General features: G+C 35.4%; 1 protein-coding gene across 2 annotated transcripts in view; it reads left to right on the plus strand.

Moving 5' to 3' along the window:
* Nucleotides 1–14,733, plus strand: part of Fgf12 (fibroblast growth factor 12) — a 527,560-nt gene that overhangs the window by 488,210 nt on the left and 24,617 nt on the right. For both annotated transcript variants that reach the window (XM_005383217.2, XM_013513605.1), the window contains exon 5: nucleotides 14,192–14,390. In XM_005383217.2, the coding sequence (XP_005383274.1) occupies nucleotides 14,192–14,390 (199 nt within the window). The remainder of the gene's footprint in view (nucleotides 1–14,191; nucleotides 14,391–14,733) is intronic.

Consider the following 14,733-nt stretch of genomic DNA (forward strand, 5'->3'; position numbering starts at 1 on the left):
AAGGTCAAAAAAAGCAGGAATTTGAGTATTTGTGTCTATTTACCTCCAAAATTACATTTCCGGTACACCACAGATCTTATTATTTTATGACAGTAAAAATTTACCTTGCTGTCTTGTCAGATATTGCAAAGAATGTATTAACAAAGAACCTTTATTTTTAGAGGAATTAGCTCTCAGTAATTTTCCAGGAAAAATTATCTCAAACGTGTATAGACAAAGGTTTCCATATCTGCACAGTTCTTTTTTTTTTTTGAGTTATAAAATTAGACTTGTTCTAACCAAAGCAACCAGTTTTTTTTTAAACTCTTCATTTGAGATAATGTAATTTAGCATTTCTTTGCTTCTTGTGCTGATGGAAAACAATAGTTCTTTCACTTGATTTAATATCATTATGTCTGACAACACAGTTAACAAAGCAGCTGCAGATATACCAAGGGTGTTCAAGTTCTGTACAGCAGAAGGCCATTAATGAAGTTAACCAACCAGAAAGTTCACCAAAAGTATTCAAAGGTTGTAAGAAACTACCAGTATCTGCTTGAGAGTCACTGGATATAAACTGTGCAGCAACGTGTGCATCATCAATATTTTCTGACTTTTCTTTCCTTACATAGAATCCTGTTGTATAGGTCAGCCTTTCCATTACTGGATCAAAATACCTAATGTAAGAAATATTAAGAAGAAAAGATTTAATTTGGTTCAAGGTCTCAGTCCACTATTCACTGGTCCCAAGACACAAACTTTATGACAGACCAGCATGGCAAAGTAAAGCCACTCAACCCATGTCTGCCGGGAAATAGAGAGCAAGGAAAAAGCCAGAAAGAGACACACTGACTCACTTCCTACAGCAAGACTCCATTTCTCACATCCACTCAGTTAATAAATCTTGATGATTTAATGCATTGATGAATTTAATACCCTCATGATTGGTCTCCTCTCTAGGTCCCACCTCTGAACGTTCCTGCATTGGTGATAAAGCCCCCAATGCACGAATCTTCAGCAGACATCTCATATTTAAACTGTAACAGTGGTAAGTATAATTGCACAACAGACATGCGAAATGGCTACATACATTAAAATGAGTTGATACTTGGGAGCTATGGCATATACTTATACTTCCAATTCCTTAAGGGAATAATGTAAGCAAGTGAGTCCAAGAGTTCAAGACATAGGAAGGCAACATAGTGAGATCCTGTCTTTAAAAATGAAAATAAGGAATGTGAGTTTGGCTCCTCCCTTCTTCCATTGCCCTGGGATTGTACAGCTGGCTAGAGGAGTGTGAGTTCATGCCCCACCCTTCCTCCAATGTGCCCAGACTGAGTGACTGGCAAGAGAAATCTGAGATCCACCCCTCCCTCCACTGGTGGCAATCAGGGCCCAGAGACATTTGGGAACAGGAGTGACAAGGCCTGGCTCAGGCACACGTGGTGGACAGGCAGAACTAGAGGCATGGCAATATCCCAAGCAACATTAGCAATATGAGGCAACCGGTGATCTCTAACCTTTATATTTTGTTGTTGTTGTTATTTTCCACTAGTCCTTTTCTTCTCTTTCAATTATCTCACTTGACTTTATAATACTTTCATGTGAGTAAATGTTGTCTCTTCTGTCTGGTTCACTTCAAAACTCCTAGGTCTTCTCTTCCAAATCTTCCCTTCTGTGTCCTACAATTACCCCAAACCCGGATGATTATCCTGTGCCCTCCAACCTTGCTCCTACTATATTTAACCCCATTTATCTCTCCTTCTTAGACCTCCTGAACCTCCCCCACAACAGGGTAAAATTACTTCACTAAGTGGAAAATCATTGCATATAATTTCCCGATATAAGTTGTATTATGCTGTATTTGTGTAGACCTTCCTTCTATAGTTGGAGATATCAGGCTAATAGTTACCACAGTGTGTCAATAGCCAGGCTGTACTTGATTCTATTGTTATTGCCAACTAAACTACTTTACCTAGGATGTCATAATGCTATAACCAGTTTGTCCCCCCTGTACAACACACTACAATTATAAGGGGTCATTACTATTACTATAGTGCAGCACCAAAGAAATGGGCCCTATGTCAAATTGGTAGCAACTGCTCAGATTTAATATATTGGAAAGGTAAGTTATTGGGATAGATATAAAGTAAAAAATGACATACACTTAGATGACATCCAGAGGAGCAGACCCCTCCTAAGAAAGCCTCGTCATCAGTGATAAGGCTATTTAACATAAGATATCTACAAGCATCAACACAGAAAACAAAACAAAATAGAAACTGACAAGATGAAGAAGCAAAATGCAATCCTAAATGCCCAGAGTACTCAGGAGTAGTCCAGAATACAAAGACAAAGATGAAATCAGAAGCCAACAAATGGAACTCTCTGAAATAATATCAGCAGAAATGAAAAAACAAATGGAAGAGGCCATAGAAAAAAATCATCTCTAAGGTACAAAAAGAAATGACTGTCAATACAGTCAAGTAAATGAAGCATATAGAACTCTAAATAGCCCTAACCAAATAAATCTACACCAAGGCATATAATAAGCAAAATTTCAGAAATTAAGCACAGGAACAAAATATTAAAAGCACTTAAAGAAAAGAAATGTATCATCTATAAAGGAAAACCCATCAGAATCACAGACTTTTCCATGCAAACCCTCAAATCATGGAGAGCTTGGAATGAAATATTTTAAGTCCTAAAGGAAAACAATGTTCAACCCAGATTACTGTACCCTGCAAAACTATCTTTCAAAATTGATAGAGAAGTAAGATATTTCCCCGGCAAAGAACAACTGAAGAAATTTATGACCACCAAACCAGCTCTACAGAATGCTTGGAAGGCTATATTAGAAAGAGATAACAAATACCACAAACATGGGAACACCAATAGAAAGAAGCCACCAGGCAGGGACAGTAATCAAACAGAGGTGAAAGACATGGGACAAACAATAGGAAAACAACATGGAAAACAAGGCTAATACACATCAGTTATAACTATTAATGTAAATGGTCTCAACTCACCAATCAAGCAGACTGGCAGAATCGATTAAGAAGCAAGATTTAACAATATGATACACTCGAGAAATAGACCATATATTAGCTGACAAAACATGATTAAGTAAATGATCGAGGAACTGAAATCATCCCATGCATGCTATCTGATGATAGTGCAATGAAACTGGAAATCAATGACAAAGGAAATCACAAAAACTACATAAACACATGGAAATTAAACAAGACTCTTCTAAACAACCAATGGGTCACAGAGGAAATGAAAGACAAAATTAAATAGTACATATACTTAAATGATAATGCTAACACAACATACAGAAAGCAGTCCTATGGGGAAATTTGTAGCAACGAACTCACAATCAGGAAAACAAAACAAGCTCAAATAAACAACCTAAGGTTGAATCTTAAACTTCTAGACAAAGAATAAATCAAAACTAAAGCTTGTACAAGACAGGAAATGATAAAGATTAGAGCAAAAATTAATGCAATAGAGACTAAGAAAACAATAAAAAGAATCAGTGAATTGAAAAGTTGGTTCTTTGAAAGAATAAAAATAATTGATAAACCATTAGCCAATCTCATGAAAAAGAGGGAAAAAACACATATTTAAGCACTTAGGAATGAAAAGGGGGAAATCACAATGGATCCCACAGAAATCCAGGACATCATCAATACCTATTATGAGAACTTATATTCTAATGAGATGGAAAATGCAGAGGAAATGGACCAATTTCTAGACACAAACGAATTGCCAAAATTAAACCAAGAAGATGTAGAAATTCTAAATAACCTGGCATCAGCCAATGAGATTGAAAATGTAATTAAAAATTTACCAACGAATGAAAGCTTAGGCCCTGATGAATTCACTATTGAATTATACAAGAAATTTAGAAAAGAACTAATGACATTAATACTGAAACCCTTTAAAGAAATTAAAAGGGAAGCAATACTTTCAAAATCATTCCTGGAAGCAAGTATCACCCTGATTCCAAAATCAGAGAAAAATGCAACCAAAAAAGAAAACTACAGACCAATCTCCCTAATGAACATAGTTGTAAAAACCCTTAATCAGATACTGGTAAGCAGAATGCAGTATATCATCAAGAAGATTGTACATCATGACAAGTAGGATTCATCCCAGGATGCAGAGATGGTTCAACATATGCAACTCAATAAATATAATACACTATATTAACAGAACCAAAGACAAAAATTGCATGATCATCTTAATAGATTCAGAAAAATCATTTGACAATGTCTAACACCCATTCATGATAAAAAAAAAAAAGACCTCTACAGAAAATTGGAATAGATAGTTTTTACCTTAATCTTATAAAAGCCATCTAGGGCAAACCAACAGCTAACATCATATTAAATGATCAAAAACTAAAAGACTTCCATCCAAAATCATGAACAAGACAAGGATGTCATTATCACCACTCCTACTTGATATAATTTTGTAAACATTAGCCAGAGCAAATAGACAAAAAAAGAAATAAAATGAATAAAGGTAGTAAAGAAGTTAAATTATCATTATTTGCAGACGACATGATACTCTACATAGAAACCCCAAAATCTCCACCAAAATCTTATAGATTTAATATTCAAATGCAGGAGTGTCATGGGATACAAATTTACCACTCAAAAATCAATAGTATCCCGTACACAAGCAACGAACTCACAGAAAATTAGGGAAAAAACACCCTTCACAAAAAGCATCCAAAACAATAAAATACTTAGGAATCGATCTAACAAGGATATAATAGATCTATACAGTGAAAATTACAGTACCCTAAAAAGGAGATCAAAATGGAAAGATAACTCTTGCTCTTGGATAGGAAGAACTGACTTAGTGAAAATGGTCATATTCCCAAAACTGCTATACAGATTTAATACAGTCTCAATCAAAATACCATTAGTATACCTCACAGATCTAAAGAAAACACTCCTAAAATTCATTTGGAACCAGAAGAGACCTAGAATAAAGAAGCAGTTCCGGGCAACAAAGGCAAATCAGGGGCCATCACATTCCCAGACCTGAAGTTATACTACAAAGGAACTGTGATAAAATCAGTATTGTATTGGCAAAGAACAAAAACAAACAAACAAACAAAAACCCATAAAACAGGACTGAAGATCAGTGGAACAGAATAGAAGATGCAGACACCACTCCAAACACCCTCAGTCACCTTATCTTTGACAAAGGAGCCAAACATGTTCACTGGAAGAAAGACAGTCTCTTTAATAAATGAGGACGGAAAAACTGCCTTTCCACATGTTGAAGACTAAAACTAGACCCATGTCTATCACTGTGCACTAAAGTCAAAATGGATAAAATATCTGAATATTAAAATAGAAACACTAAATTTACTGGAAGAGAAAATAGGTAGAAATCTCAAAATATAGGTATAGGCAAAGACTTCAGGAACAAAACCCAGACTGCAAGGGAAATATTACAAAGAAACAACAAATGGGATCTCACCTTACTAAAAGACTTTTTCACAACAAAAGAAATCACAAATAGAATGAAAAGACAACCCACAGAATGGTAAATTATAGCCAGTTGTCTCTCAGACAAAGGACTTATATCTGAAACATATAAAGAACTGAAAAAAATCAGACACCCCAAAATCAAATACCCAATCCAAAATTAGGTATCTGAGATGAATACACACTTCTCAGATAAAAAATACAAATGGCAAATAAATACATGAAAAAATGTTCAGTATCATTGGTCAATAGAGAGATGCAGATTAAAACAACACCAAGATTCCATCTCACCCCAAAAAGAATGGCTATCATCAAGAAATCAACTGATAACAAATGCTGGCAGGGCTGTGGAGGTAAAAGAACCCTTCTCCACTATTGGTGAGAGTGCAGATTTGTGTTTTTTGTTTGTTTGTTTGTTTGTTTTGTTTTGTTTTTTGGCACAGGAGTCAAACTCAGGACCTTGTGCTTGCCAGGCAGGTGCTGTTCCACTGAGCTATTTCCCTGGCCCAGGAATGTAGACTTGTGTAACCACTGTAGAAATCAGTGTAGAGATTTCTTGAAAAACTATGATGAGATATCTCATTACATCCAGCTATTCCCTTTCTAGGTATCTTCCCAGAAGAATTAAAAATATTATACAACAGTGATGAATGTGCACCCATGTTTATAGTGGTACAATTTATAATAGCTAAATCTTGGAAGCAAACTGAATGCCCATCAACTGAGGCATGGATAAAAAACAGTACAGTTTCTTTTTCATATATTGGTGTACTACTCAGCCCTAAAGAAGGATAAACTTGAGACTTTTATAGGTAAATGGATGCAACTCAGACTATACTCATAATAAGCCAGACCACATGTGTAAACACCATATTGTGTCACTAGTGTGAGAAACTTAAGGAGTAAATAAGAACCAAAATGTAAAACAGAAATTGTGAATTGGGAAGAAAAAGAAAAGACAAACTGTGATGGGGGAAAAGGGAGAGGAAGAAAGAGAAAGGGAAAATGAAAAAATATTCATACACAAGACAGTTAAGATAGTTATACAGCTAATTTCTCTCAGTTTATTGAAAGGAAAGGTTTGTATTAATATTGTTTGGACAAGATATCATGCCTGTATCTCATACTCTGAATAAGTACTATGAAGACAACAATATGCAATGTATTAATTATTGTAACTTTTCTACTCACCTGTACTGAAATTGTTTTATTGTTATTTTTATTTTTTCTCTTTAAAATAAAAAAAAACCACATATTTTCTGTTTCAATAGAACAGGAAAAAACTAAAATCAGATGGCTCTTTGTACCTGGAAAATGTTTAAAATTTTGTACTTTTTACTTATCATCAAGAGGTCATTCATCATAATTATTCATATAATAGCAAAGAGTTTTCTCTGATTACCATTTTTATTTGCTTTTGAAATGATATTACCACTAATTCTTTGGTGGATAACTAAAGTTTTTATAATGATAATGTTTTATGTAAACTTCTTAATTTCAAGTAATCATTTACCTGGTTAATGTGAAGAAAGATAAAGTTTAAGGCAGTTAACAGGAAGAGCGGTTATCTTTTACCGTGAGAGAAACGGAGAACCTAAGTGAGAAGTAATCTTCCCAACTTGAACACAGCTTAGGGATTTGTTGGAGTAAAACTCCAGATACCAAGATATCTTCACCAAATGATTTTGTTAGGAGCACATGTTTCAATTCCAACATGTTTTGAGAGTAAGAAGAAAATCTGTTACAATGCCCACCTGCATTGAGTGCAACCAGTTTTGTATGTGTGGTAACATTAGGCTACAAAGAAGAAAAAGCAGTAGGAAAAATAACAAAGTGACTGGAGGAGATGCTAATTTAGGTAACAACGTGTGCACGGTCCAGGGAGGTGTTTCTAAGGTAGTCGCCTTTAGGCAGTGACTGAAGTCAGAATTGAAGATGTTTTCAAGAACAAGAGATATGGATGGTGAAAGATGTGAAGGGAGATGTACTTTTGTGTTTGAGCCACAGCAAGGAGATTAGTGGCGAGGATGCACTGAGGATTTGTTCATTCATTCATTCATTCATTCATTCATTCATTCAATCATTCCATGGATCTTCAAAGCCAGAGAAATAAGACCTGGGGACTTGCAGGAATGAGGCACTGCTAAATCATGGTTATAGCAGTATTTGGCAGTGTCAACTATAGATTGCTAGTACAAAGCATGTGTTCCTACCAGTTTGGAAAGTATTATTTTGCAAGAAAAGTTAGGGAAAGCAAATGTCCCTAAATCATATAACATGCTCTACCTTCTAAAAAATTTATTCAAATCAGAAGTCATGCTAAAATGTAGTAACTTTTCAAGTTTGAGTGTTGAAGTGTTCCGTGTAAGATCATTTTAAATAACTGCTCAGTCTGCAAATCAATGAGCTCTCACCCATTTTAAGTAATTTGATCTTTACAACCCATGGATCTGAAGTAAATATATCTTTGCTTACAGGGGAGCAAGCAGAGATTAAGAGAGGTTAACTGACTTCCAAAGTTAGGTGGAAAATTGTTAATGGATAACAAACCAGATATTAAGACAATTTAAACGATTTTTCTAATACCATTAATTTATCTGTGTTTCTTTCCGTTCATTTTATACCTTCGTATAATTATTATAGGAGTTTGCAAATGGTTAGATTTACTTTAGAAAGTTTGATATGTACTATTGATAAAGAAAGTAGACATGTGCATTATATGATTCAAAAGAGTATAAAACAATAAATGGGATGTGTAATTTGAAGAGAGAAAGGAAAATACATTTTCTTTAATAATTTATGTCATTTACAAGTATTATATTTTCACCTTGAACAAACTTGGTTGTAACTTCTAAATGAATGATGGCTATTGGTATTAAAACTGTCAAATATCATCTGTTTGCTAATTGTATAAGAAAAACATGATTTAAAGGACAAATATTTTATAAGCAGTAGTTATAATTTTACTTAATCTCCACTGTACTTTTAGTTTGATAAACATTGCTCACACTGTGTAGAAAAGAAAGACTTTCATCAAGATGAAATGATTTACTCAGGAGCACACAGCAAAAGAAGCACAGTCAGTACTGTCCATCACTTCTGTCCTATTAGAAAATCTATTTTGTTGCCTTAACTTTCAATATTGTTAGTATTTACTTCAACAAGAAAAAAAATGAGACTAAAGTATTGTGCATCATAAAAGGTATTGATGTGGAGCATTTTTACGTGTACCAAAGCTCATAGTGTCTGTGATAGCAAAAGAAAATCTTCATGAGGCAAGACGACACATTGAATAGTATAACAGTATCACACACTCTGAGAAACTCAAGGAGGCAAAGGTCAATATAACCTGAACTGACTGAAAGCAAATAGTCCTGGTCCTATGGGAAAGAAGTGAAGACAAGAAAGGGAACACAGTTCAACCTAAGGCTTAGTTAAGATCTGGGGGCTTAGTAAGGAGGTGGCCTTTGATTAAAATAATATTAGTCAACTTTGAAGAAATATACATTTTATCCATGTGTTCAGTGAAAGAGCTAAGTTCCTATTACATTGTTCTTCAGGATGGTTATACCTTAAGAAGAATGCCCTTTCAATGAGAGCAGGAAGGGACAATATTGTCACAGTTAGAAGCAGGCAAAAAAAGAAGTGATTTAACTTGGAAAACTGAAAGCTCTAAAAAGCTAAAAATTCTGTAAGCTATCAGAAGTCCAAATGCAGAGACAAGTGTCTGGAAAAATAAATGCAGTGTGGAAGTGGATCGACTTGGAGTATGGAACTATGAATTTGTGGGTCAAAAAGAATTCTAAAGAGACTGCATTGAAATCAGATAGGATTAGGACATCCTGGAAAGGGTCCTGAGTGATCATCTTACACTGAAGTAGTGTCACCTCATTCCTTTATCATCTGGTTTGAAGTGGATAGCTGTTCTTTACTTTTGAGGGTAAGGCTAGGGCAGGCAGTTCTTGGATTGTGCAAAAGACGTGGTCACATAATGGCTTGTACAGTGCTAGAACAAAACCCAGTTGTAACTTACAGCTGAAAGAATGAGTGATCAAAAATAATTTTTAAAAAGTCAAAGTATTCATATTCCACTAAAGTCGAGGTCACCTTAAGATGGACAATAGAGCATTTTAGTGTAATAATTATTAGAAAAAAAACATAGTATTTGCCATATCCACATATGTGATATAGTTCAAGCAACGTATTTTTTATCAACAAGTATTTCTGACACTGAACACAAAGCTTAGGATTACAAGGTGCAATGTGGTTACTAGTTATTCTTTCAAAAGAAAAAAAAATTCTTGTAATGTTAATTCTGCATTCACTGTATGCACTGGATCAAGTGGACTAGGATTTTATTACCTTTGGCTCCAAGCCTGTCTGTCTCCACAAAGTATTAGATTTGCTGTCATTCCTAACACTCATTTTACGTAATTTGAACTCCTGAATATATGTGATTGCTTGAGTCTCTGCCAAAAGCTTTAGATGAATTTTCCAATGTCTGTGTATGTGTAACTTGTTCTAGCTACAACTGTGGCATGGGTTGCAGGATGCTGCAGCGGATAGAAATACTTGACAAAAGCACAGAATGAACTGTCTTGTTGTATGATTGATTATATATTTCTTGCTACAAGAAGAAAACTTATGAATGGTGATAATTTGAAGGTTTTGTAATTTCTAAAAGTATATAACATGCTTCCTGATGCATCAACTTATTTTCCTTAAAATAACTCATTTACAGATAAAATAATGTGAAAATCAGGTCATCACTTTCTTAAAGTCCCATAGCTAGTATGTACAGAGTCAGAAGCAAAATTTTGTTATTCCAGTGCTAAGACTCTGATTCCTCATCAAACATATAGAATGATAGTAGCAAATATAGTGTCAATTCTTTGACCCCCAACTTTATATTGAAATTGAAATTGTGAGGATATTGCAAAGGTTGCCTTGGGGTCTCTAACCGAGCCAACCCAGTAACCTTCAGGCTTTCCTGATAGGCAAGGCTGTCTGTGCTCACAAAATTGTTCCCACTAACTTCCTGCCATACCTTCCTGTGAAATGTCTTCACTTGGTCAGGAGGGAAGAGTTGCGTTTGTATTTGACTCTTTGCATAGCTCCTTGGAACAGAATTAAATGGGATGCTCCTCTTGACTTTTCAGCTCTCGTTAGGACGTAGAGGTGGTTTATAGGATCGTCCCTTGCTAATTCAAGACCCAGTCCCTGCCTGATGCTGTTACTTGCTCAGAGCCCAGGACCTCAATTCTCGTACCATATCCTGGACTTTTCCTGTTTCCAGGAGGGGGCTTTGAAACTAAATGTGAACCTGGAAGTTCATTATTTATTAAAAGAAAGTGTTATTTATCTTATGGCTAAATGACAAGCTAGTAATTATACAGGGCTGAGGTGGTCTTTATGATAATGAATAAAGCTTGTTCAAATCTATATTGGCATCAAAAGCAGCCTTGGCTATGCAGTAAGAAACAATGTGTGGCATTGGAAAAAATTCTGTACCAGCGTCCAGGAGCCCATTTAAGCAGCAAAGGGTCTGGTCTGACTTTTTATGACACTGGGCATAATTATTTCATTACCATATGCTGTAGTTAATTTATAAATGGGAATTTATAATTTATATATAATATATATACATATATATAATATATATATACTCAGCACTGTAAGCTGCATGTCCTTTTATATACCTGATAATATATATTTATGTGCAATTCCTTGCCCAACGTATTTTTCCAATTCCCAATATAAAGTCTGAAATCTTATACCTAGAATTTATTCCTTGAATGTTCAAGAGTATCTTTGCATCTAGGGACAATATCCTATTCGTTAGTATTGCACTGGATCTAGAAATAAAAATTACAATTATTTTGACCAGTTCAATTTTAAAAGAAAACTAAGAAAAATCCCTATCAAAACTGAAACATGTTCTAAGTCTTCTAGCATAGTCCTACACAAGAATTAGCTTAAATTATCTTTCTGATACACCGATTGGGTATGTTTTAAGTGTACTCCACACCCCCAAAGTCTTGTGTTGAGAGTGTGTTCCCAGGGTGGCAGTGCTGAGAAATGGTGTGACCCTTAAAGAGATGGGCCTGTGTGGGAGGTCCTTAGTTGGGGCCATGCCCTCAGAAGGGATTGGGGGATCTCTACCTGTCTGATTCCCATTGTGAGGAGTGATATCCTTCCCTAACCTCACTCATCCCATCTACTCTACTGTCTTCCCTAGAGCCAGTCCTGTGATGATCAGACTGTCAGTCTCTAAATATGTGAGCTAAATAATCTTTCCTTTATAAAGTTAGGATACATCCTGTATTTCATTCTAGTACTGCAAAACAGACTTATACATTTCATAAACTGAATCACTTTATGGTACAGCTTTATGAACTGTATTACCTTTCCTTGGCAATGATGAAATGCTGTCCTAGGAATGGAGAACGGGCCAGGGAAGAACTCCTTTCCCAGCACAGTGGGTTACTGTTGAGTTCAGTGCTGCAAGACAGAGACTATGCAACAGGGTCATTCTTTCCCCACATTTCTCTAGTTATTTTGTTTCTCTGATTCTTTTTGCTTGATATATAGTTCACATGCCTTAAAATGTATTTAAAGTATATGCTTCAGTGGTTTTTAATATATTCAGACAGTTGCACAAATCTCACCATTCTCTAACCTCAGTACATTTTGTTCCCTCCAGAAAGAATTACTCCCCCATGGACCCCACCACACTCCCCACTAGACCTTGACATCTACTATTCGCAGCTTGGATGGGCTTATTCCAGACATTTCATATAAATGGAGTCAGATAACATGTGGCCTTCTTGGGTGTTTTCTTCCACTTATCATGCTGTTTTTGAGCTTACATCTGTGCTGTTACATGAATCAGTGCTTTATTCTCTCTTGGGGGGAATAATGTTGCGTTATATGACTATATCACATTTTTCTGGTCAGTTAATAGATGTTTAGTTTTTTCTACATTACATGTAACACTGTTATGAATATTTCTGTATATGTTTTTACTTGGATGTGTATTTTCATTTCTCTTGGATACATATCTAGAAATAGTAGTGTTGGGTCACATAGTAACTGTTTAATCATTTGAGGAACTGTCAGCCTACTTTCCAGAGCTTGTGTCTTTATGCATTTGCCGGAGCAAGGTGTTAGAGTTTCAATTTCTCTTCATCCTAAGCAACACTTTTTAGTAGTGTTGGTTTTAATCATGGCCATAACACCAGGTGTGAAGTAATATTCCACTTGCTTGTTTGTTTGGTTCTTAACCCAGTTAGCTTACATAAAACTGAGTACTTTGAGAAATCAAATTTTTAGCTTCCATATAAAATAATATTAATGTCTTGTAAGTACTGTTATTTTTCTAATATCTATCAGTGCCTCTCCACTTCCACTCTTTCAGTCTCATTTTTTTTCAGTTCAGTACTGTTATAATACATAAAATCAAAGCAGTCCTTTAATCAGTAGCAACCTTAGCAGTCTCTTATCTATGTATTACTTAGCACTATTCAAATGAAGATAGGAGATTTATCTGGGAGTATCACATATGAGAATTTAGTTTCAACCAGCTTTATCTCTACGTAGTCATCTTTAACTCACTTCCATGGGTAAATGCATTAAATTAAGAGAGTGTCACACTGAAATTCGTCTAGTACACAATACAGAAGAGGAGGCCTAGTGAATGTTTGTGTAAGATTTTTATTCAGTTGGAGCTGAAGAAGATACCATCACATTTTTCTTCTGCTTACCCCAGAAAGAGAGAGATTTCTCCTTTCCACAAAATGCATCTTGTTCATTTGACATGTTAAGGTATAATTTTATGGTATTGATTGGAAATCTCATTATAAATCACTCAACAAGACTTGGGAAGAAAAAGTGAGCAGATTTGGCTTGAGATGCAGTGATTGTAAAACAATAAATGTGAATTCTGGCACTGACTACGTGTTTTTTCTTTTCACGTATCTTTAAATTCATCATAATGATTTGGTTGTCTCACTTAGCAAATGATAAGCCTGAGGGAGAGGATGTTAAGGTTTCCTCTTAGGCTGAACCTGGCATCCTATGCTACATGGAAAATTTTTCAGTGTAATGGCAGTATTCTGTCTACTGCTTGTTTCTCATATTTATACATAAGATTTGATTATTTAGTAAACATATATTAAAGAAATTAAAAAGAAATTCACTAACATTGGGCAAAGCAGAATCATACTGATTATGTGCTTTGGTTATGTGAGAGATCTCCGCACATATAGAGTGATCCTTTTGAAAACATCTGCCGTGTCTGTGTTTGCTGATGTTGCATTTTATTTGATTCCCAGGGATAAATTCTAGTGCCTTATTCACATGCTAAGGGCCATTGAAATGATGAATGGGCAACTGCCTCAACTTAAAAATATGATGGTGGTATTAGATTTTTGGACTTAGCCTTCAGTGACTGCTACCCAGTGAATGACTCGTGTTTGAGCAGCTGTTTTCACAATAGTAAAGACTGGTTAGAAAGGAAATCCTGTTTCTTGATTTTGTACATGAATCTGTAAAAATGCTAACAGAAATTTTGTGTCATTCTCTCTCACTTGTTTTTATTGGGGGACATGTTCTTCATCATGATCAGATTTAAGCACATGGGCTGATTCATTTTTTAATATCTCTCTCTCTCTCTATCTCTCTCTCTCTCCTTTTTGCTGCAGGATGTTTTCACCCCAGAATGCAAATTTAAGGAATCTGTGTTTGAAAACTACTACGTGATCTACTCTTCTACACTGTATCGCCAACAAGAATCAGGCCGAGCGTGGTTTCTGGGACTCAATAAAGAAGGGCAAATTATGAAGGGTAACAGAGTGAAGAAAACCAAGCCTTCATCACATTTTGTACCAAAACCTATCGAAGGTATGACACTGATCTTTTTTCCTCTTTGGACCCTGATGTGTGTGTTGGCCCCGATTCTGCTCCTTGCCCCTTGCTCTGTAGGATTTTCCTGGACTGCAACAGATCAGAACAAAGATTCAGAAACCACAGTAGTACTTGTTCCTATTTAGAGATTTTAAGAGGCAGTTCTGCTGTAAAATCTTGGTGCTTCCAAAACATATGCCTGACTGAAAGCTAGAAAATTCCTAAAAGTAAGAAACTAGTGTTAGTTGTCATTTGGCATGTAATTTCCTCCTTTGCTGAACATCACAGTTTAATTTCTCAGAATATATCTTTGAAAAATCAATGATATTATTCCAGTGCT

Source organism: Chinchilla lanigera, unplaced genomic scaffold (assembly GCF_000276665.1).
Source record: "Chinchilla lanigera isolate Chin_1 unplaced genomic scaffold, ChiLan1.0 scaffold00019, whole genome shotgun sequence".
Classification (NCBI taxonomy): domain Eukaryota; kingdom Metazoa; phylum Chordata; class Mammalia; order Rodentia; family Chinchillidae; genus Chinchilla; species Chinchilla lanigera.